The sequence below is a fragment of the Eleutherodactylus coqui genome, chromosome 6, assembly GCF_035609145.1.
Source record: "Eleutherodactylus coqui strain aEleCoq1 chromosome 6, aEleCoq1.hap1, whole genome shotgun sequence".
NCBI classification, from domain to species: Eukaryota; Metazoa; Chordata; class Amphibia; order Anura; family Eleutherodactylidae; genus Eleutherodactylus; species Eleutherodactylus coqui.
The window spans coordinates 63,694,870-63,720,515 of NC_089842.1; the positions used below are offsets into that span (position 1 = coordinate 63,694,870).

The window sequence follows — 25,646 nt, forward strand, 5'->3', positions numbered from 1 at the left end:
AAAAGTCTTATAGGAGGGCTTCCTTTGACCCCCTATTGAAGGGCCCGTGCAAGATCTGGGACGCTCTCCGAGCGGATTTAGCCCCACACCCATCTCCGGCCGCCTCGCTTTCCCTGATACTGGACTATCTAGGACTTAAATTGGATGCCCACACAGAAAAAATATGGTCCGCACTAGAGAGACTCTCGATCACAGACCTCTGGTTGGCACGCATTCCCAAAAATAAACAATATGCAGAGACTCTACTCTCACAGACAACATTGCCCCCTCTCAACTCCTTATCCCATCTCCATATCAACAAAACTCTGGAGCAATTTAATCAAACCTACCCATCTTCCCGCCCATTAACAGAGTTAGAGCGCGTGATAATGACTTGTAGTAGTTCTAGTAGAAAAATCTCTCTGATCAAAAAGAAATTCATCACACCTCAAACACTCTGTAGACCAGCCTACATCATTTCATGGGAGAGGGAACTCAATATTAAGCTATCTGACGAGGACCTAAGAGTCGTGCTGAGCAGCTCACATGACCACTCCAGATGCGTTAGGCTCCAAGAAAACCTTTATAAACTGCTAACAAGGTGGTATAGATCACCAGAATGGCTTTTCGCCTACAAACTGGCCGAATCCAATCTATGCTGGTGCTGTGGCAACCACACGGGCTCACTGGCACACATTTGGTGGTCTTGCTCAGCAATAAGGCCCTTCTGGGACCACATAGAATCAAAGATTCAAGAAATCTCTGTAAGCAATTTTCAGCTCCTCCCTGAACATATCATTCTCTCTAAACCCACCGCGAACTACAAACCACATAAGACAAACTTAATTACCCACCTCATAACAGCAGCTAAGACACTGATACCAATAAATTGGCTAAAACCTGACCCCCTACAGCTAACCAGTGGCTTGCCAAGGTTAATGAACTCTGTAGGTTTGAGGAACTCACAAGCAGAATCTCCAGAACACACGATAAATTCCTATTAACTTGGAACCCGTGGCTGACAAAAATATCTCTTAGCCCTTAAAAATCTAAAAGATCTAGGATCTATCTCAAACTTGTGGCAAAAGGATCAAATCCTGAGTAACATTCTCTGATACTAGCACCCGTACTCACGGATCTCCCCCTTTCGGAGCAAAGAGATAAGCCGCACATGTCCCCTCCCCCCCACTCCTCCCCCCCCACTCTTCCCCCCCCACTCTCCCCCCCCCTCCCCTTCCCACGTTAACAATATAAAACTGTCATTTCAACGTTTTTCATTGGTTAAACACAAAATAGTGACAATGTTAGTACCTTATGGAAATGTACATGCTCAATAACCATTTTGACTGCTTTTAACTGTCTATTCTATGTCATTTATCTTTAATTTCTCAATAAAGAAAGTATTTACAAAAAAAAAAGAAAACTTTTGAAAAATATTACAAAGTATTATAAATCAAAATAGCATATAATTAATTGACAAGGAAATAAGAGAAAATCTGTCCCATAAGAGCGGAAAATTATCTGTAAGTGGAAAAACCCCCACAATGATAGAGGTAGAGGGTCTCTCTAGAAATGAGATATTTATGAGTCAAAACCAACTCTAAGACCTCTAAGATAAACCGTTGTATAGCCTCCTTGATATCACTAGTTGACGGAAAAAAAAACCCAAAAACTTGTGACATACTATCTGGATGCCAAATAGATGTTTATAATGATTCTGCATCGCAGGTAAACAGGAATATAAACTTTCACAATTGAATTCCATCAAATGACTTAAGTACATCCATGTTGTCTCCAATAGATGATGGCAAAATGTCAACCAGAGGCTGAAAATAAAAATTAATCATTTTACAGATTGGCACGCAGAAATGATTGACTTCAGATATAGTGGACCAGTTAGGGAATATGTGGTGTATTTATGCACTTAAAGTACGAGATAATAAATTACAGGAATGGTTGGATCCGCTGCACTCAAACCATCGAATTGTGGTTTTGATACAATATTCTTCTCAAATACATGTTGTAGGATACTTGCCTCTCATGATGCTTTCTGTCCTTTGAGTAATTTTTGCAAAATACATGGAGTGTCAAGATCAGATATAGGTTCCAATCCAGGATTCTTGTCTTCAAAATATTTTTATATATCAATTTCCTCCCCAAAAGATGTAAATCGTTTGTTACAGAAAAAAGATCAAATTTAGTTCTTGGTGAAAAAGTTAAGCCTAAACTCAACATATCAATCTGATCTGCACTCAAAGAAATATTGGAAAGATTGATCACTTTATGTGAGTCTGTAGGGGTCAATAGTTGATCATATGTAGAACTATCTTTGGCCCTCCACTTATCCGCCTGACGTCTCTCAGAAGCTAATTTCCTTTTTATTCCGAAACTCATATCCAGCAATTCTGGTAGATGAGGAATATGATTTTAGCATCTGAAAGGAAGCCAAGGACGACATAGATGCTGTATGTTGTAATAATATATCTTGTTGCTTCCAACAATACTCTGTGAGGGTGCATTCACACGAACGTATATCGGCTCGGTTTTCACGCCGAGCCGATATACGTTGTCCTCGGGTGCAGAGGGGGGAGGATGGAAGAGCCAGGGCCAGGAACTGAGGCTCCCGCCCCCTCTCTGCCTCCTCTCCGCCCCTCTGCACTATTTGCAATGAGAGGAGGCGGGAAGGGGGCGGGGCTAAAGGATATGAATTGGCCCCGCCCCTTTCCGCCTCTCCTCATTGCAAATAGTGCAGAGGGGCGGAGAGGAGGCAGAGAGGGGGCGGGAGCCTCAGTTCCTGGCCCTGGCTCTTCCATCCTCCCCCCTCTGCACCCGAGGACAACGTATATCGGCTCGGCGTGAAAACCGAGCCGATATACGTTCGTGTGAATGCACCCTCAGATTGTAGAACCTTTAAATCAGAACAATATTTTTTACTCTTAATTTCTTGAATCGCTTGAATACCCCATTCATCAAACCATTTGACCTTTTCCTCATTAAATGCCTCAGGGACATACTCCAGCTGCTTTATTTTGAACAACCACAATATCCAGTTCAACGGTTACCAAAGATGAGTTATTAAAACCAATTATCAGTTCAATAAGACCTGGAATAAGAAGTACATGCTTTGTCCTATTTCTTCGTAAACGTTTCGTCTTCAATCGGGAAAGAGAAACTTTAATCCTTAAGCCACGTGAAATCACAGGCTTTGATAATTTTTCCTTTAAGATCTAATTCCATCAAATACATGTACGCTTATAAAGTAACTTCTTCAGAGCCTCTTTAGATTCACTTTTTTGAACTACATCTAATGTCTGTATAGTATCATTCCAAAATAATGTATTAACACATCCCTCACCCTAAAATCCATAAGGACAAAAAGGCACTCCCAATCTGTAAAAATACAGAAACCAATGATCATACCAAAGTATGAAAAATGTAAGATTAGCACAAAATATCAAATCAGCAACCATTAAAAACTTATGCTAGACAACATAAATACTCCAATGGGTTAAAATTAAAATTGGCTGTATTACTATGCAAAATCAATAAAACAAAGTTTGCTAATACAAGAGTACCCAGTATTAATGTAAAGTTATTGCTGAGTTTGGAATTACAAAAAGATACCAGTAGCTGGTAGTCAGTAGGCAGTTATGATTAGTCATACTATCCATTTGTTTTGTAGGTGTGAACTGTTTCGTCCCATCTGTCCTCAGCCAAATACATTTTTTTGTTTGTTTCCGTGTTCCCTTATTCAGTGGGTCAGGAGGGGTGTTGTCTCTCCTTAAGGAAAGCGCCCAAAAAGTGTGTGGAGACACCTATGGGTTGAGTGGGTCGGGGGATAGCACCATCTTTCCCCAAGGAGAGTACCCTTAAGGGGTGTAAGAAGATACCGGAAAAATGAGTGAGGAGACTTATAAGGCCATGCATGCTCCTCTGGGTAATTTATGCAAATAAGTTCCATCCTTCTTATTTGCATAAATTACCCAGAGGAACATGCATGGCCTTATAAGCAAAACTTCTGGAAATAGCTGGAAAACTTCTAAATACTCCAACAGGTTAAGAATTACAATCACCTTTATTAGTACACAAAATCAATAAAATATATACATGTAAAATAAGAACAAGGAGACACCTATATATGGACACAAAGTATAAACATATGGTGCAAATGCTCCGAGCATAAATGTATATTTCCTTTTTCCTTTTTTCCCCTCTTTTCTGTAGGCATTTAAATTACTAGTGCTTATTAGCAGTGGCTCTCTGCTTCTGCGCACTTGATGGGGTGGAATGGTTAGGCTGGGTGAGCTAACAATTTTTCTAGTGTATTGGAGTATTCATATTGCCCATCTTAGGTTTTTTGTTTGGTATTGTATGAGATTTAAAGCAACTCTCCGGTCCTGGACAAACAAAGATGGCTGCACCACTTCTCTGACTACCTGATGCACAATGTTCGTTAGTATGCATCATTAGTCTAAGACCCTACATGCTGATTTGATTGGCCAGGGGTGCCTACGTGAGCAGTGCTCACCAGTCGGAGCAGAATGAAGTGTCTTAGATAGAGATGAGCGAGTATACTCGCTAAGGCACATTACTCGAGCGAGTAGTGCCTTAGCCGAGTATCTCCCCACTCGTCTGTAAAGATTCGGGGACCGCCGCAGCTGACAGGTGAGTTGCGGCGGAGAGCAGGGGAGAGCGGGGGGGAGAGAGAGAGATCTCCCCTCCACTCCTCCCCACTCTACCCCGCTGCTCCCTGCCCCCCGCCGGCCCCCGAATCTTTAGGGACGAGCGGGGAGATACTCGGCTAAGGCACTACTCGCTCGAGTAATGTGCCTTAGCAAGTATACTCGCTCATCTCTAGTCTTAGACTATTGATGCATACTAATGCACAATGATTAACGCTGTACAAAAAAAATGTTAGAATTGATGTTTTCTCTTCTTGCCCCCCCCCAAATAGTTTTACAATACACTGTATGTACATAAATATGGTACCAATGAAAACTACAGTTTGCCACTCAACAAAACCCCTCATGTCGATGGAAAAATGAAAAAATTATACCTTTTGAATAGTGAAGATGAAAATTCCTCAAAAATCGTTGCATCCGAATGGCCAAAATAGGCCGTGTCCTTAATGGGTTAACAAATCGTCCCTTTCAAAGACAGGATGGATAGGGGTCAGGAAAAGCTTCAAGTAAGTGGAGACACTGTAAAGAGTATAATGAAGCCTTTTTGAAAAGTTAATAGAAAAAAAGGAATTTTTTGACTATAATTCGGAGCTGTAATACCAGAAAAATAGATTTTTGCTTGTACCGTATTCATCACTAGCCAGTACAGAACACGTTGACCTCGACCTGCACCTGCCGAATATGTTTAATAACTTGCTGTCAATGCAATGTCCATGACATGCATCCAGTAGTGATATGCTGTAATCTGTTCTTCATAGGGTTGCAATGTATATATTTCATAAAAGAGGGAACCGCAACAAGATGAAACAACAATCCATTTTTATTTATGATTCCAACTGAGGAATTTTTTAAATTGATAAAGAAAGGCTCGTGCGGATTCTGAACATAGAACAATGTGTTTGGTTCTTGTTAAGTCCAATAGAACTGACAGCTGAGAGAGCACAAAAAATTGAATATATGATTACTGGGAATCCTATAACAATATCATAAATTGCTAAGTGATTCTTGGAGGATTTCAAGAAATTTTAAATACAAAGGAAACCAGAATAATGCTGAAAATGAACTTGGTTTAACATAGGGAACAGGGGAGCCATGAAAACTTTAAGACAATGGTGTTCCAGTTTTATCACTTTACTAGAGACTCTGGCCCTTTAATACGTAGAGTGTTGCTGTTTGGAAATTAGAAAAGTGACCCCGAAAGGCAGCTTAAGATCAAGTGAGCAATATTTTTATGGATCCGTTTACAGGCCGTATACAGGCCGAAACCTGTGCCAGACAAAATAATAAAAACAGGAAAAATAAAATAAAAGGGAATTGTCCTTTCCCTTGGAGAGTAGTGTGATACTTCAGTGCAGATGGTACTGTGGTGAGAAGGGACTCCAGGAGGCAGGATTTAAGCTGTGACCCAGTGGAACAATGTATTTGACCAAGTAAGGATCTTCAATAACTTCATACAACTTTGTATTACTTGATTACTTGAGGTAGATGCATAAATCCATTTACATTGCAAGTATTAAGTACAGAAATCTCCTCTGCACATTTGGGCTCTATAATAATAAAAAGCATGTGAATCTTTCCTATCCACTATGCTTTTCCCTCTTGTTTGTCTTACTTTCTCTGGCTCCTATTTCTTTAAGTTTGAAGCTTTGTCTTCCTTTTGCTATGGTTACTTTAGCTGATCATTTTCCTCTGTCTTTACATAAACTGATTCATTTTTCTTTCTTCCTCAAACACAATACTCCTTGTTGTACTCACACTTTCCTCCTTCTAACTGCACTGTCTTCCTTGATGCTGTTTTTTCTCCTCCTAACACCCCATCTTCACTCTGCTACTGCTTCACTCTTAGGACTCCCTGAAACACACCCCTCTCTTGTTTTATCTGGCTTCTCTACACCAACCTATGCATAGATCTTATCTGCCAAATACAGGTCTGCTAACAGATTACTAACTGGCTAGCCAATACCTGAGCTGTATCTGAGTGATTGATGGACCAGAGAGTATACTAGGGTGAATAACTAGTAGAATACAGGTTAGGTTGCAAGGACAAATATGAGTGACAAACAAGTGAAAAATAATTCTCTAAAAGCCATACTTACATTAAGGAAATAACCACCTTGCTTCCTATGGAAAGCACAACTCTGGTACACTATATATTTGAACCTAGAATTCCAATGCTGCAAGGCAGCAGTGCTCACAACGCCGCAACCAAACTTTTCTCCCTTCTGTATAGGAGAAATACAAAGAGAAGATGTTCATACAGATGTTGTTCTTGGTCAGACCTAAATATAGGATGTCAGCATTGCAAGCCACCAGTGCTAATGACCAAAGCTTGTTCTTCCTTCTCTTCTTTCTTCTTTCTTCTTACTCCTCCTCCAGAGAAAGAGAAGACTGAGGAGGAGTAGAATGGTGTAAAATAAAAGGAAAAAGCAGAAGGAGGATGAAGGATGTTGCCTTGTAACACTGGGGTTCTAGGTTCATGACTAACTAGGGACAACACCTGCATGGAGTTTGTATGTTCCTTTTGTGTTTATTCTTTTTCTCTTCACCTTCTCTTTTCCTCTGAAGAAGGAAGTAGTAATGTGATGGTTTAGTTGTTAGCACTATTGCCTTGCAGCACTGGAGTTAACAGTTCAAATCTGCCCAAGGGTAACATCTAAGGCCGGCTTCACACAGACAGATTTTTACTGCGGAATCTGGGATGCTACGATCCTCCTGTTGCAAGGTTTGCTCAGCAGAATCAGCAGTTTGCTAGAGCAAGACCTGGGACAACCAGCTGTTCGACTCAGGCCTTGCATTCAAAAAGGAATTGCGCATGTTGGGACAACTCCATTTAAGGCTACTGGGTAGGGGGAAACCAGGCTTCACAGTGGGCAAGAGTAGTGATGTTAGGCTCTTGGCACCCTTGCCCATTGTATGCAGTTGTAGTACACTAGTATATCATCTACTGGCTGTATTTGGATTTATCCGCTTGTAGATGAAAAATTGCAGCATGCTCAATTTTTTTTTACTGCGGTTACCGAACGGACGGCTTCCAGTGAAGTCAATGGAAGACGTTTGATCTGTGGCCCGTCCACGGTAAATGCAGGAGTTTAAAAAAAAAAATCTGTACTGCACATGTCTGACGGTGAGCGGTGCGGACCATCCACAGTACAGAAAAAGAAGAAGAAAAGCAGGTAGACGCGGATGCCAGCTTGGAACATGATCAGATTCCGATATGGGCTCCCACATGTGGAATCCGACTCACCCCTGTGCATGCGGCCTTAAAGTAAATGTAGTGTAGACTAAACAGGTTTGCATTTAATATTTGTGTATTCTGAAATGTAATCTACTTCTGTGACTTTTTTATATTTTATAGGCTATTTGAAAGTCTCACCAGATGTGTAACACTAAAGGATGTAAGAGCAAGTGCAGCCATGGAGATATTAGACAGTCTAACCAAGGAGGAAACGTAATGTGGCTATTTTTCTATTCACTCATGGCTGTGCACTGATGAAAGGTTTACAGATATTTAATTTATGTGATTGGTGATAATTAATGTACTGCAAGCATATGTTTGAGCAAATTTAATATTCATTTTCTGTAGTTTTTTTCTTTTCTTTTTTTTTTTACTCTTTCGTCAAGTTGCTTAACACCTTGAAGATACAGACAGTTTTTTTTTTTTCATTTTTCTATCCTAGCATTCCAAAAGCTATTTTTTTCTATCTATCTATCTATGAAGTTGCCGTTTTGGTGCAAACTCGGCATGCAGTTACATCCCAGGCAGATATACAAATCATTAGAATTGTGGTGTGATTAGATGAACGGTCTTGTCACCTGAGTCCCTAAAAGTGATTCTACCCTTGGCCTATAAAAAGGCTATGAGGGGCTACTTTTGTGTGGTGGATCGCTTTGTTTCCACTTGTGTAGAGCTTGTTGACCACTAGAGGCAATCAAAGACATTTTGCTCATTTTATAGTGTTTAAGATAGGGTACATTATTGGAATGCAAGAAGCTGGATTGGTCAGAATGGCACAGGTGGCGGACAATTCGCTGATATGAAACTGTGAGGAAGTGTTAGGATCACTGGGTGTGTGAGGACATGCACATAAGGTGACTGGGCTCAGAATGCCCTCAACAGAACATCAATAGAGAGGATTGTTCGATCTTCCAACAAACCCAAGCAGCTCCAACTGTTTGTTGTCCGCCATTCAGAGATAAGTAGCGCCATCGTTACAGGTTCTCGTGTCTATCAGAACCATTTCCAGGTGCTTAGCTGAAGGATTTTGGTCTTATGTGTATTGCCTTTGACACCCATCCTCTATCGCCTCTGTTTGCAATGGTGTCGTGAGCATCGAAACTAGACTGCTACGAATTGGAACCGGGTTGTTTTCAGTGACTAATCCAGGTTTGGTTTGGGCAGTGATGACAGCTCTATTTTGAGGCATTCACCCCTAGGTCTCCAGACACAATCCTACTTTTCTGCGGAGTGGCACACTGTGCCTATTGCTGGTGTGATGGTCTGGAGCGCCATCACATATGACAGTCACCTCTAGTAGCAGTATGAGGGACAATGACAGCTCAGAAATATTTTCAGGACATCTTGCAGCCACATGTGTTGCCTCTCATGGCATGATTTCCAAGGGGCATTTTCCAGCAGAATAATGGTTGGCCGCACACAGGAATGCCTCCAACATTGCTTCACTTGTGTGTCCTGTCTCCAGATTTATCACCAATAGAACATGTATGGGGCCATCTGGGATGCCAATTTCCATGGCCTACAAGTTTGCACAATATAGAGGTTCAGTTGCACCAAAAATATGGACTGATATGTTGCAGGATACCATAAAGAACCTGTATGCCTCTATGCCCACCTGTATCACATCTTGCATCCAAGTTAGAAGCAGCCCAACAGGGTATTAGAGCCTCCATGCCTGCCCATATCATATCTTGCATCCAAGCTAGAGGCAGCTCAACAGGGTACTAGAGCCATCATGCCTATCCGTATCACATTTTGCATCCAGGCTGGAGGCGGTCCAACAGGGTATTAGAGCCTCCATGCCTGTCCATATCATAGCTTGCATCCAAGCTAGAGGCGGTCCAACGGGGTACTAGAGCCTCCCTTCCAGTGCTCAGTTTTCCACAATAAATATCCTTTTGCTCTGCTATTGTAATCCTTTATATCAACGTTACAATCACACATATAAAGTTTCATTTGATTCCAACAACTCCTAGGGACTTCATTTCTTTTTACAAATAGAGTGTATATGCAATAATATATTGTATATATATTCATTCTATTTTTCAGCGTGGCCATATGAGGTCTTGTTTCTTGTGGGACATTTTATGGCACTATTTAATTTACCATATAATGTATTAAGAAACCTATAAAATTTATGTGTATGGTAGATTGTAAAGAAAACTTACTTCCACCATAGTTTTTTAGGTTATGCTTTTATGGCTTTCATTGTGCAGTGAGAATGAAATGCTCACATTATTCTGCAGGTAGTTATGATTGCAGTGAACCACTTTTGTATAGTTTTTGTTATGTTAATAATTTGTTCTTGTATCATTTTGTTGTTCAGTTTATGCATGCATAAAAACTGAATGACGATCAGCCCGTGTAAACAGGCAGTTGTTTATCAATGGACACTGCCTGTTTACTGTGAATGGAAGTGGGTGGGCCGGAACAATCTGTGGGCTTCTTTACTCCCATTCACTGAGCAATGCTCATTCCTGCTTAGAAGCACAGGAACAATCAAGGCTGGGACTGCCTGCCATGCATCTGCACCTGACAGGTCGACCTATGTAAAAAGGCCCTAAGTTTGTGTTTACTGTTAGAAATCAGATAAAACTACAGAGATATCGTTTGCTAATTAAAAGGAGCCGAATAGACTGTTGACTTGCACAGTTCTTCTGTTAACTTCTTGCTGTAGAACTTTATGACTAGCCCGGTTCCTATAATGTGTTGGAAATCATTGGCAAAGCTGATACAAGCATGTGATTGGGTCTACTATGCCAGGTATGGCCAAGGTTTTAATGTGAGCGTGATAGTGCAAGAGTTTGTTCCCAGGGACGAAAAGAGTCCCTCCCTATTTTTAGTAGCACCAACAGATTTATTACTGGAAGTTTCAGTTGATGCCAGTTCCCAGTTTTGGTCCTCCCTGTGGGCCCAACATACACCTAGGGGCCCCTTTTATATAATTACCCAGTTTTTGGTATGGGTCTATGACATTCAAAATGTGTTTGGGGATTCATTGTTCTCTGCTTTCCATTGGTGGATGGTGGATAATGCAAACAGCCAGATATATTGTGGGTCAGATACACAGAACTCTAGTGCTGAATTATAATTTAACTTTCTCTTAATTCTGTATGGTTTATTACTGCATCTGTACATAGTAGATTTTGAAACCAACTTGTATTCCAAGTACGTTGTCATGATTTCCATTTCTGCTTTGCAAAGTTTAATAGAATCCATTGGAATTCTATTATCTTTAACTGCAAAAATACCAGAAAGACTTGCTGCCAGAAATACTGGAAAGTTCGAAGTAAGCTCTATAGTTTAGTGTGAAAACAGCATTACTTAAATATTTATATTTCATACATTTTGCCTACTCTTTCTAGCAGAACTCATTGTTACATCTGGTTGGTTTCCAACCACTTATTGACACAGACAGGAGAGAAATGAGAACAGTTTTACAAAAGTCAGTTTCAATCTCATAACTAACCGGAGAGTCGTTTATCTTCATGTTTTAAAGATGGTCAAATAGGTTTATACCGAGTGACATTTACTTCCAATTAGTTGCTCTGATGTAAACTCTGAGATTGACCTTTTTATTAGACCTGGTGGTACTTTGTGTGTTTACTGAAGGCTTGGTGATGGACAGTTCTCTACAAGAGTCCACATCCTTTTCAAATTCTTTCTCACTTAGTCTTTCTTGTCATTGAATTGCAGGTTGAGATCATATTTCAGGACCAACTTTTCATCAGAAATACTGCCCTCATTTACTTCTTTACTGGTAGGAAAAACTATGTTACAATATGTTATTAAATAGGTTAGCTTGCCTTTAAAAATTGAAGGTCTATGTCCAGGATAGGCCATCGATATCTGATCAATGAGTACTTTAGGTTTGTCTACTGAAAAAGATTGTACATACAATGTTTTGCGCACAGGATCATGCTCCGATGCAAGCACTGATGAGGCTGCAATGCTTCCATAAGTGCCATGGTCCCTTCAATCAGGCAGAGGACCCCCATAGATCAAATGGTGATGGCCTATCCTAAGGTAATGTTTTAAAGAAAATCTTAATAAAGGTTAATCATTTTTTTATTATCATCACATGGTAATATCTGAATAATTTAAGGTTTTTTACATCAGGTGTAGAGATGAGCGAACCTACTTGGCCATACCCCTTTTTCGCCCGAGCGCCACGATTTTCGAGTACTTCCGTACTCGGGCGAAAAGATTCGGGGGGCGCCGTGGGTGAGTGGGGGGTTGCAGAGGGGAGTGGGGGGGAGAGGGAGAGAGAGAGGGCTCCCCCCTGTTCCCTGCTGCTACCCCCCTCTCCGCCACGCCGCCCCCCGGCGCCCCCCGAATCTTTTCACCCGAGTACGGAAGTACTTGAAAATTGCGATGCTCAATCGAGTAATTACTCGAAACGAGTATGTTCGCTCATCTCTAATCAGGTGTGCAAATGGGAGAAGGAAAGTTGTCTTCCTCTAGCACCCATCAGAAGGCAACATTCCTTAAGTCAATGTCTGACCTTCTAATGGGTCTTGTAACATGATTGGGAATATAAGCCAAAACCATCTCCAGAAGGAAAGAATAACCATGTACACACATAGAAATATTATTTCACATTTGCAGAGCTCTGCCACGGAAAGGGGAATTTACAGCCGAGCAGCCATAAGTAACAAGAGCACTGCTAGCACTGTTTTTGGATTCAGAATACTGAATACACAAATAAATAAAAAAAGCATTTAAATTGCAGAGTAATAGATAATTGGGGATTAACTACGGGAAATGGTTTTTTAGGAGGGAAATCTACATATCATATTGCTGCCTGTGCAGGTGCTGCACACATGGGCTTTGTCTGTAGTTAAAATGTAGCACTCTTACCTTAAAAAAAACATTGTTCTACTTTTGCATGCAAAAGTCAGAGCTACTAAAATTGGTGACTCATATTTATTAGCTGATTGTTATGCAGTAGAGACCTAATGGTGTGCTGTATGATTTTATGATGCTATTCAATAGCAAGAGCATTCATGTCTTTGTATCTGCTGGAAGCTAAAATAGGTCAAGCAACTTTATTGTCAAAATGCTTGATAGATAGATGGAGCACAGTTTAACCTGTCTGCGATAACTTGTTGCAGAAAGTTATCTTAAGCCATTAAAAAGCTATTGTTCTCCCCAACAGTTGAGGACTTACAGTTGAGGATATTACAGTTTTGGACGAACAGAGCTTGTTCTACTTTAAACATCCATAGCTCCAGTTCTATCAGTGCTACTAATATGCTAAGATTAATGGCTTGAAAATTACATCAAATGTCTGTAGCTCTGGTTCTGTAAGTGTTACTGAAATGCCTTTGTAAGTAGGGTTGGGAATACCAAATTTACAGCTGTCACTTTTTAGTCAGTGTGTGCAGAGCTGAGAAGGAGGGCGAGGGGAGAGATTTGTGAGTCTCCTGTATATCTCCCTGTCTCAGGAGACGGGTGAAATTATTTTTTTCATGTTATCGCGCTCCCCAATCAATCAGAGAGCATATTTGCTCCCTGATTATCATATATAGAGGTCTTTTCCTCCAGAAAACATACCCCTATACATAAATTCTGTTATGTATCTAGCATTTCCTAAAAATAAAGCTACTGTAAATAAGAAAATGCCAAAATAGCCATTTTCTGTTCATCTTGGTTACCACCGAACAGAAATAAAAAAATGTTAAAAAGTCCTATCTCAAAATCATAAAATGATGCCAATATAAACTATAAGTTGTTCCATAAAAAACAAGCCCTCATACCAGCTCTGTCGACTAACAAATAATAATGCTCTGGTCCTAGAATGTGGTGCCACACAAAAAGTATTTTTATTTAAAAAAAAGTGTTTATATTGCACAAAAGTAGTAAAATATATAAAATCTCAATAAATTTGGTGTTGTCATAATTGTAATAATGACCCATTTAAGGTAACATAATATTTATACTACATTGTGAATGCCATAAAAATAAATCTCAAAAAATAGTGGTGAAATATTTTTTTTCCATTGTCCTCCAGCAAAAAAGTTATTTGATACGTTTTATATACCTCAAATTGTTTGCTATTAGAACTAGATCTCATCTCTCAAAATACAAGGTGTCCTATAGCTACACTGACGAAAAAATGTAATCAGTTATGAACACTGGAGCACAAAAATGGAACCTATTTACTGGTTCTTAAGGCTAAAATTAGTTATGTCTTTAAGGGCTTAAAAATACATTTGAAGCGGCTGAGTTCTGTGTTAAATATATTTACATGAGACATAAATTCAAAATCTACAATAAAAAAGTGACATTTTCGGGAGGGTTTTTTTCAATTTTAATTTGACTGTTGGGGGGGAAATGGGGGGTGTAACACAACAAAACCCTTGTAAAGCAATTGAACCGACAAATAAAGTTTAGCACAAAAAGTTATCATAACTCATTAAATGTCAAATTAAGCATTGCCGCATCTGTAAATATATTTTATCAGACCCTTGCATGCTCTTCTGTGACTGCTTTGCAGCCTATTTATCTTAGTTTTTCATATGCTACAGAAGAACCGAAGTTTAGCTCTGGTATATGTGAAAGAATGTATTGCTATAATGGGACACCTTACTGAAGACGCAGTTATAAGGAGGCATATAGCAGGTTCTTTGGAATTCTGGGACTCCTGCTTACTCATTTTGGTAAGTGATCCGTAAATACTAGGATTAAATTTTAGTACATTGACATTATCATTATTGAGTCATAATTAAGTTTTAGATTTATTTGCTGTGTCGTGTACTTAATAGATTTTCTGTCATATATTGTAATTATTAAAGCAACCCTTCGGTCCTCGAGAAACAATTATGGCTGAACCGCTTCTCTGACTACCTGATATGCACTGTTCATTGGTTTGCATCATTAGTCCAGGACACTACAGGCTGCTTTGATCAGCTAGTGTTGCCTTTGGGAGCAACACTTGTCAATCACAGCCGTATGTAGTGTCTTAGACCACCAATGCCTACTGATGTACGATGTGCATTGGGTAGTCAGAGAAGTTGTGTGGCCATCTTTGTCTGTCCAGTACCGAAGGGTCGCTTTAAGTGAATATTTTATTCTGATTAAATCTAATAGATAACACATCTGCATGAAATTGGAGTAGTAAAAAGTCACTGATTATTGCACAAATATAGCATACAGCAGGGGTGTCCAACCCGTGGCTTGCAGGCAGCATGCAGCCCAGGGTGGTTATGCGGCCCAATGTGAGGGGGGTCTGACTCAGGCTGAATCTTGAGGAGGCAAGGCTACAGGTAGCACCTGGCAGTGAAAGGTTGTGAGCTTCCACTCGCAGACCGGCTCATGCAGATGAGGAGGCAGTGGGCAGCACTTACAGCTCTGTGACTGTCTGACTCACTCAGTCACTCCAGGTCCAATGGTTAGCCTATAGTGGTGAGTCTCCTTCCTTTCCTTAAGTCCTGACCACTCCTATCTAGTATTGAGGTGAGGATGAGAGACACTGGTCTTATCTTGGCCAGCCAGCACTGTGTGCCCCTTCCTTGGTGTCAGAAACTAACCAGTCACCGCGAATGGCATGTGAGCCTGACCAAGTTCTGTGTTCAGGCTTGCACGCAGAAGCAGGAGTCTGGAGACCATGTGGCCTTATGGCGGTAGGGGTTATTTAGAGAACTGTGGAGGATGATGTGGGTTGCTTGGAGGATTTGTATAGGACAATGGGGGTTGTGTGGAGGACAATGCCCTGCATTGTTAGTGCTTGTGTATTTAATATGTGGCCAAAGAAAACTCTTCTTCGTCCAATGTGGCCTAGAGACGCCAAAACATTGCACACCCCTGGCATACTCCATAACTTGCAACGTTTTAGTTAAAAAAGTGGCACAAATGTGATAAAAGCCCCCTCTGTATGTCTCCACAGGATGAATGCAACTCACCAGTTCTTGGAGGGGGAAACAGAGATATTCTTGCTGTAATACTTGGACTCATGTTCAACTTACTACTTGAAGCAAATTCAGAAATCAAGGTTAGACCTAGAATATTCACCATGTTAATCCATTAATTCTTATTAAACTACAGATTGAATAACTACTTTTTTACATAGAGGGGAAATTATAGGGATTGTCTGTCCTCTTTTTCACTGAGGACCTATCCTCTGCATAGGCCATCAGTGATTGATGAATAGGGTATGCTGTTTGAGATGCCCAATTATCAGCTGTTCATCCAGCCCACTGTCAGTGCAGAGGGTCAGACATTGTTATTAGCTGTCAGCACAGGAAGTGTCTGCACTGGCTTAACTCCTATTAAAATTAATGGAAGAGCCCCGCTGCTACAGCATTTCTTGCTTCTCTGCTGGTCAGGATGTCACTTCACACCAGGAGAGGAGTAGAAAGTGCCTTAGCAGCGCAACTCTCCCATTGATAACATCCGGCTGCACTGGACAGTGGGCCAAACGATTAGCTGATAGACCAGAGTCCCAAGTGGCGAAATCCAATCCATCAACTACTGATGAACTATCTAAAGGATAGGTCATCAGTAAAAAAGAGGGAAGAAAGCCCTTTAAACAGTACTGGGGGAGATGAGTCAAAACTGGTGCATGAGATATGTGGAAGATTTGGCCATAGCAACCAGTCAGTTTTTATTATGCAATTTAAAGGGGTCTATAAATGAGATCTGGAATCTGACTGGTTGCTATTGGCAACTACTCTACTTTTACTTTGTACAAACTTTACTAAATCTCTCCTAGTGTGTTGTACTCTGTTAGCGCCAATCAGCTCTTCTGATTGATGTAAATCCAAATTACAGTAGATTGCATTAATCGATAATTAAGTAAATATACACACTGCACTGCATGTAATTTTATGGTGCAAAAAGTTTGTACTTAGAGGGATTTTCAGTTTTGTGAATAGATTGATTGCTGTACAACTGAAAGAAAATGTAACTTTCAATTTCCGCTCCTCACCATTTTCAATGAGTCACTGAAGGCAGCAGAAACCTCAAAATAACAAAATTGGGAAACACAGAAATAAGATCCCTGTTAAAATATAACTTTTATTAGATATAAATTAAAATAATTGGCCAAAAAGACAAGACACACATATTAACATTGCTATAGTTAATAATAAAACTTCATAGCACATGGTCATCCACTCCAAATAATTGGGAGAGTTTTCATAAAGATGTTGCGCTCAATCTCCTACTTGATGGTGATGCATAGTAAGTGATTGGGGCTTCCAAACATACACTGTCCTCAATAAGGTCATTCAATGAAGAAGTCCCTCCCTTGGTTATTCCTACTGTATTACTCAGGCTATAATAGCAATATACAGTATGCTAGATATATACAGTTCACTATTGATAGTATCTAATATTATGATACTTCCTTTACATATGAGCACACACTCAGCCACATTTTCTTACACCGCAGCATACCTTTAGTCGCTCCTTCCCTTAGACTATTGATGCATACTGATAGTCCTTACTCTCAAGCTGAAGTGAACCACTTCTAGTGCCTGTGTGTTTATCACATTTATCACCAGTCCACCATTAGGGCTGATGGTGCTTTTGTTATTTTGCTAGTTCTACTATCTTTGATAGTGTGTATCTATACTAGCATACTTTATATTACCATACTGATGAACTTCTTCATGAAGGATAATGCATTGCGCAGATGATATTACGGTTAACAATGTAGATTTATCAGCACAGTCACTAGCAGTGGTCACCTCAACTAGAAAGCAAAGACTATAAGTGCACATTGTCAGTTATAGGGGAGAACTTGCTGAGAGTGTGTTATTGTACTGTCTAATGCTACTGGAGTGTGCTCTAATGTTAGCCAGAGCAGATACTACCAGGACTAACATTGAAAAAGTATCAGCACAGGTACTAGCAGTGGTTCACTTCAGCCAGAGAGCAAAGACGATCAGTATGCATCAATAGAAATAGGGGAGAACCTACTGACTGTGTACTTGTATTGTGAGCAACTGCTACTGAGAGTGTGCTCTAAAGTAAAGCAAGAGCAGCTACTACCAGGGCTAACATTACAGATGTATCAGCACAGGTACTAGCAGTGATTCACTTTAGCTTAAGAGCAAGGACTATCAGTATGCATCGATGGTATAAGGGGAGAACCAACAGAGAGTGCTGTGATGTAAGAAAATGTTGCTGAGTGTGTGCTCTTATGTAAAAGAAGTATCATTATATTAGATGCTATCAATAGTGAACTATATATCTCTAGCGTACTGTATATTGATATTACAGCCTGAGTAATACAGTAGGAAATACCCAGAACCTGACTGAGAAACTTCTTCATTGAATTACCTCAATGAGGAGAATGTATTTTTTGAACCCCTAATCACTTTTGCATCACCATCAAATAGGAGATTGAGTGCAACACTTTTATGAGAACTCTCCCAATTGTTTGGAGCAGATGCCCATGTGCTATGAAGTTTTATTATTAACCATGGCTATGTTAATATGTTTGTCTTGTCTTTTTGGCCAATTATTTTAATGTATATTTATGAAAAGTTATAGTTATATTTTAAGGCTGGGTTCACACATGGCGGATCCGCATGTGGCTGCTAATCCTGGGATTAGCCAGCCATGTGCATGAGATTTGTCAAAAATCTCATCCACACGGAACGAACAATCCGTCGCGGCAAAGCTGGCATTAGCCGTCGCTGCCGCGCGGATTCCCAGGTCGCAGCATGTCAATTTTTTTTTTTTTTACGTCGCGGTCTCGCTCTTCTCTATGGAACAGCCGGCCGCAACTGAAAAGCATGCAATCTATGAGAACCGTGTCTGCAGTTATAAGTGCTGGCCATTACATGGAAGATCGGTGCAGAGGTTTCCGCTCCGAGCTCTGTGTTATCACGACACTGACAGCATGTGCCCAATCAGCTGATCGGTCAGGGTCCCGAGTGGCGGACCCCAGTCGATCAACTATTGATGACCTATCCTGGTGATAGATCATCAATAGTATTTGACTAGAAAACCCCTTTAAGGACCACTGATCTGGATTACGGTTTTCTCCAGCAGGTTTTGGGGTATTTTGTAGCTTCCGAATTGTATAGTGTGCACACATCGTCGAGCAGATTAGACACAAGCGATCAATCTCATATCCAAAATGGCTCTCTGCCCAGAAACAGCCAGACAGGGCCTTTTATTGTAAAGACATACAATGGGCGTGCAACAGGTTACATCAGTAACATATAGGATTCTCATTTGTCGGATCATATAGAATCTCCCACCTCTCTGCCCACCCTTCTCCAAGTGTTGATGTGGCACGGACTTTGTCCTCTATGCAGGCAACCTTAAGGAATTCTGTGTAGTTGACAAATCATTGCTTAAATAGCTTCAGGATGGGAGGGGTGGGGGCTAGGTAAACACTCAGTGTTGAACACAGATATACACATAACACTATGGCCCTTAACTCTTAGAGGCTTCTTGTGCAATTTCTATGTACTTAGCTAACATTATATCATACATCCTTCACCATCCCATTGTCTAGCAAATACCATGATTAGATTGTGTGTGTCCTTTAAACTCCACAGAGCTAAGAGTCATTACAACAGCATAATACATTTGGTTTATACAAATCAATAGACATTTTATACTAATTAATTATCATGTCTACTACACCACCATGCTATTATTAACTCCTTAAGGACTACCCACCTTAAATGTATGTCCAAGTCTGCTCCTTAGGCCTCTTTCACACGAGCGCTGTCTGCATGTAGTATACTGCTCTAAAGATGGCATAAACTGGTTAATTCAAGCTACTTGAAGTAGCCCGTTTACACGATCCAAAGTAAGTGGTGTGTGCTTTCCAGCTCCCATAAGAGTCTATGAAAAGTACGCACCAAAGATAGCACAGGTCCTATCTTTGCGCTCACCATAGAGCTTATATGCGACTTGCAGTCGCATGTACTATTTATGTTAGGTGCCCGCAGTTAGCGTGCCTAAAAATCGTTCATGTGAACGCTTCTATAGAAACCCATTGGTTCCTATAGAAACGTATTCTGTGCACACCTCTAATGCACGCCCACAGTGCTGGTGTGAAAGAGACCTTAACCCCTTAACGACTGCCCCATCGGGAAACTACGCCCTTAGAAAGTGGGCTCTAATCCTAGAGGACGTAGTTTTATGCATCCTCTTTGGATTAATGCCCACTTGCCTGAGGACGTGACAGCTCCATGCTGTCGGTGCCCGCAGGTAGCCGACAGCATGGAGCTGTCATCCCAGGATGCGGGCAGTCCCCCCCGGTATTGCGATCGGCGCTATCCAATGGATAGCGCCGATCGCAAAAAAGTAAATAAAACTGTCAAAAAAGTTAGTTATTCAGCTGACCTAATGGATCGGATCCACCAGGGCAGCTGAAATTACTTACCCGGCTTGTCGGCGGTGTCCCACCGAGATCTCGTCCTCCCGGACCCGCCGGCGGCCTGCTGCGCATGCGCGCCAGACGATGACGTCACGCGCATGCGCAGAAGCCCGGGAGCCCCCGGCAAATTTAAAATCTCCTGGCTCCCGGCTCCTGAAGGTAGCCGGGAGCCAGGAGGTGTTACCGGGGACTGCTGTGAGCGGTCCCCGGGCCCGCGATCGCCGCTATCCATTGGATAGCGGCGATCGCGAAAAAGTTGAAAAAGTTAAAAAAAAGTAACGTTTCACGTCCCCTCATGGATCGGATCCATGAAGGGAGGTGAAAATACTCACCCCCGGTCCTCTGCGATGTCTCGGAACCTGAAATCCCCGTCTGCGCATGCGGGTACACAGAGTGGCTCGAGCCCCGGGAAATTCAAAATTCCTCTGCTCCCGGCTGCCATGTGTAGCCCGGAGCAGAGGGATGTCACTGGGGACATGATCACTGTCATCCAATGGACGACAGTGATCATGTAAAGTAAAAAAAAGTGCAAAAAGTTAAAAAATAAAAATAAAAAAAGGCGTAAAAAGTAAAAAAAAGGTGCAAAAAGTAAAAAAAAAAGTTTAAAAAAGTTTTAAAAACTTGCGTTTCATCTCCAACCACGGATCATATCCGTGAGGGAGGATGAAATGACGTGCCTAAGGCCCACGGATTTATCCGCAGACCTTACCCCAGCTTCTGCGCACGCCGCCGTCGCCAATATGGCAGGCGCATGCGCAAAAGCTGTGGTAATTTAAAATCTCCCTGCTCCTGGCTACAAAACTTAGCCGAGAGCCTGGAGATTTCATCGGGGGTCGCGGTGAGCGGTTCCTTATCACGTGTTCACCGTTATCCAATAATGGCGGTCACGTAAAAGTAAAAAAAAGGTGAAGGTTCATCTCCCCTCACCGATGCGATCGGTGAGAGGAGATGAAACTTTTTACCGGAGACCTCCGTATTTGCACCCCGGCGCAATCTTCTTCCGTGAACGTTCCCGGATTCTGCGCATGCGACCGCCGGCAAAACACTGGACACATGCGCAGGAGTCTGCGAGCCCAGGAAATTTAAAATCTCCTTGCTCCCAGCCACCAACGGTCACCGAAAGCCTGAAGCAGTGACGGGTTGCCTCATTGGGCGGTCCCGGTCACGTGAAAAAAAGGTAGCGATCTAACATAGGTCGGTCTCACATGACCAGATAGGAATTACGGATTCCGCATGCTTCTGATCCGCGGTAATACGCGGATCAATCGCATTGGATTACACAATTCCGCTCACATTAGCGGGTCGGAACTGCGTAATCCACTTGCAGAAAAGAGAACGCAGCAGGTTCTATTTTACCGCGGATATCCGCAACATAGAGCCCATTGTGCTCCATGGTCGCGGATATACCTGCAGCCCATACGCAACTACCTTGTATACAGGCTGTGGGTACTTGCGTCATTGCTAAGCGACGGTGTGGGAAATACAAACAATTAAAAAAAAGTACTGCGAATGACCGCCTGTGTGAGTAGGCAGTTATGCGCAGTACATTCCGCATCCGTACGCAGGGTCACAGCCGGGCTCACAGCTGGGATCCGCTGCAGGCCTCCGCAAGCGGATTCCACCTATGGCCATGTGAGCCCGGCGTTATTCAGACCGCTACCTGTAATACGCAATTTACAAGAAACCCCGGGAACGTTCGCCTTCCTGCAGTTCCAGGAGCAGCTTGTTGAGCGCCTTCTGTGTGAGACCGCCGCACCTCATCAAGCTTACGTAGACTCACAGTGTGCCACTTTTTACACCCCATACCCGCTACTGAGGTCACGAAATACCCCCAAAAAGCATGAGAGGAGGGAGGATACCCGGTTTTATTGCCCCATGTACCCATCCCAACCAGCCTCCGTAATTACCCCTGTCTTTGGAAATATTACACAGTTCACATTATTACTTTTATCTAAGATTTGGGGAACGCCGAAAAGGGCGCGGAGGGGGGATATTTTTTTAAGGTGTCAATTTTTATTCCGTACAAGTGGGCAATGGGCCTGGAAATTATTCAGTTGTGCCCTGCAATCCAACAGATGTTCCCTCCATTATAGGCCTTGCCATGTTTCCTGTAAGTAGATTAGGGCCACAAGGGGTATGTTTTTGAACACGGAACAAACGGGGGTATCCATTTTGTGGTGAACGTCTTCATTCCTATGTACACTGTACAAAAAAAACAGTTTTTAAATTGACAAAATTGCCAAAAAAATGAAAATCGTAATTTTTTCCTTCTGCTTTGCTTAGATTTATTCAAATACTGTAGGGTCAAAATACGCAATACACCCCTAGATGAATTCGTTAAGGGGTCTAGCTTTTAAAATGGGGTCATTTGTGGGGTTTCTCTATCGTTTTGGCCGCTCAATGGCTCTATAAGTGGGCAATGGGGCCTGGAATTTATTCAGTTGTACCCTGAAATCCAACGGGTGCTCCATCCATTATAGGCCTAGCCATGTGTCCTTTAAGTAGATTAGGGCCATAAGGGGTATGGTTCTGAACACGGGACAAACGAGGGTATCCATTTTGGGGTGAAAGTCTTCATTCCTATGTGTGCTGTACAAAAAAACCTGTTTTTAAATTGATACAACTGCCAAAAAAATGAAAATTGTAATTTTTTTCCTACTGCTTTGCTTAGATTTATTCAAAAATTGTAGTGTAAAAATACACAGTACACCCCTAGATAAATTCGTTAGAGGGTCTAGTTTTTAAAATGGGGTCATTTGTGGGGGTTCTCTGTCGTTTTGGCCGCTCAAGGGCTCTACAAGTGGACAATGGGGCCTAAATCACCTTCATGCTAAATTTCTGTTCTGAAAGCCACCGACTACTCCTTTCATTTTGGGCCCCATTGTGCATCCAGACAAAAGATTAGGACCAAAATGTGTATGTCTCTGAACACGGGACAAGCAGGGGTATCTATTTTGGGGTGCAAGTCTTCATTCATGTGTGTGCTGTACAAAAAAAGCTGTTTTTAAAATGACAGAATTGCCAAAAAAACGAAAAACACAATTTTTTCCTTTTGCTTTGCTTCAATTCTTTCAAAAACTGTGGGGTCAAAATGGGCAGTACACCCCTAGATAAATTCGTTAAGGGGTATAGTTTTCAAAATGGGGTCACTTGTGGGGGTTCTCTTTGATTTGGGCCGCTCAAGAGCTCTACAAATGTGCAATGGGGCCTAAACGCCTTCAAGGAAAATGTATGTTCTGAAAGACACCGACTACTCCTTTCATTTTGGGTCCCGTTGTGCATCCAGACAAAAGATTAGGGCCACAATGGGTATGTTTCTGAACACGGGAGAAACGGGGGTATCAATTTTGAGGGGCAAGGCTTCATTCATGTGTGTGCTGTACAAAAAAAGCTGTTTTTAAAATGACAGAATTGACAAAAAAACGAAAATCACAATTTTTTACTTTTGCTTTGCTTGAATTCATTCAAAAACTGTGGGGTCAAAATGGGCAGTACACCCCTAGATAAATTCATTAAGGGGTCTAGTTTTCAAAATGGGGTCATTTGTGGGGGCTCTCTTTGGTTTTGGCCGCTCAAGAGCTCTACAAAAGTGCTATGGGGCCTAAAAAGCCTTCAAGCAAAATTTATGTTCTGAAAGACACCGACTACTCCTTTCATTTTGGGTCCCGTTGTGCATCCAGACATAAGATTAGGGCCACAATGGGTATGTTTCTGAACACGGGAGAAATGGGGGTATCCATTTTGGTGTGTAAATCCTCATTTTCATGGGCTTTATAGGAAATAAATATGTCTTTAAAATTACATATTTGCAAAAATCTGAAATTTTATTTTTTTCTCCTCTAAATTGAATTAATTCCTGAAAAAAACTGGTGGGGTCAAAATACTCATGACACCCCTCAGTGAATACATTAAGGGGTGTAGTTTTTAAAATGGGGTCATTTGTGGGGGTGTCTATTATTCTGACACTTATGAGCCTTTGCAAACTTGGTTTGGTGCACGAAAACAAAGTGTTCCTCAAAATGCTGAAAAGTAATGTTAAATTTGTACGTCCTCTAAATGGTTAAAAAAAACACAAAAGTTTTTCAAGTGTGCATTCAGAATAAAGTAAACAGATGGAAATATGTATCTTATCAAAAATTTGTACGGTATGTTTGGACATATTTGAGCTATTACGGTTGAAAATGTGAAAAAATGACAATTTTTTCAAAATGTTTCCAATATTGGTACTTTTAATAAATATGCACAAATTATATCGGTCTCTTTTTACAACCTAAATGAAGTACAACATGTGGTGAAAAAACAATGTCAGAATCACTTGGATATGTAAATCCTTTACGGAGTTATGCTACGTTGAACGACGCATGTCAGATTTCCAAAATTTGGCTCCGTCACTAAGGCGCAAACAGGCTTCGTCACTAAGGGGTTAAACGGAGGATTTCAGCTGGCAGTGACTGCGAACACAGCTAGAACTGATCACACCTGTTAACTTTTTAGATGCTGTTGTCTAAGTTGACAGGATATGTAAAAAGTCAGCCAGATAGGGGCCTCCTCCAGTGTCTCACCAGGGCTTAATAGACTAACATTGAAATGTGCAATATGCCATTATACAGAGGTATTGCAGTATATTGTGCAAGTGATCCAGTGAACACAAGTTCCAGTGCCCTATGGGAAGTGGAAAAAACTTTAATAAAATGAGTTTTTTAATAAGATTTTTAAAAATATTAAAAAAAACACAATTATTAAAAGTCCTATCCTATTGCTCATACAAGACATAAAAACCTTTATTAGTATAGCCTTGTTTGTAAAAAAAAAATTAAAAAAAACTATTAAAATATCAGTATTTATTCTTCACGGTGAACGTTATACAAAAAAATACATAATGAAAGAATTGCATTTTTTGAGGACACCCTGTCTCCTAAGAAAATTAATAAAAAGAAATCAAAATGTCATATGTACCCCAAAATGGTACCAATAAAAATAACAGGTTGGTCGCAAAAAAAGCTTAGCTCCAGCGACAGAAAAATAAGATAAATGAAATGATCATAAAGGTATCCGTGCCAAGACATCAATCACCCCGCTGCTGCAGCTGAATGACAGCTTCTACCAAGCCATTAACATGGGAAAAAGAAACAACTTAAAAAAATCTATTACAACATCAATTCAGAGTGCAAACGGGTGAAAGAAGCGAGTAATGATTAACAGTAACACTGCTAGTTCAAAACTTAGGAGAAGTTAAGTACATGCCACATTCAATATGCATAAGCATCCATTATAACGACGCCACAGTAGCGTAAAAGCTTAAAAAGGTGCCCAAGCTGGTAATATAATAATAAAAGCAACTATACGAGAGCGAAAGAGTAGAGTTGAAATTAGACGCTGCCGGCCGGAGCGCCTCTGAAAA

General features: G+C 41.1%; 1 protein-coding gene across 2 annotated transcripts in view; it reads left to right on the plus strand.

Moving 5' to 3' along the window:
• Positions 1 to 25,646, plus strand: part of TTC12 (tetratricopeptide repeat domain 12) — a 191,041-nt gene that overhangs the window by 104,127 nt on the left and 61,268 nt on the right. For both annotated transcript variants that reach the window (XM_066606914.1, XM_066606913.1), the window contains exons 14-17: positions 8,017 to 8,109; positions 11,593 to 11,656; positions 14,427 to 14,558; positions 15,785 to 15,889. In XM_066606914.1, the coding sequence (XP_066463011.1) occupies positions 8,017 to 8,109; positions 11,593 to 11,656; positions 14,427 to 14,558; positions 15,785 to 15,889 (394 nt within the window). The remainder of the gene's footprint in view (positions 1 to 8,016; positions 8,110 to 11,592; positions 11,657 to 14,426; positions 14,559 to 15,784; positions 15,890 to 25,646) is intronic.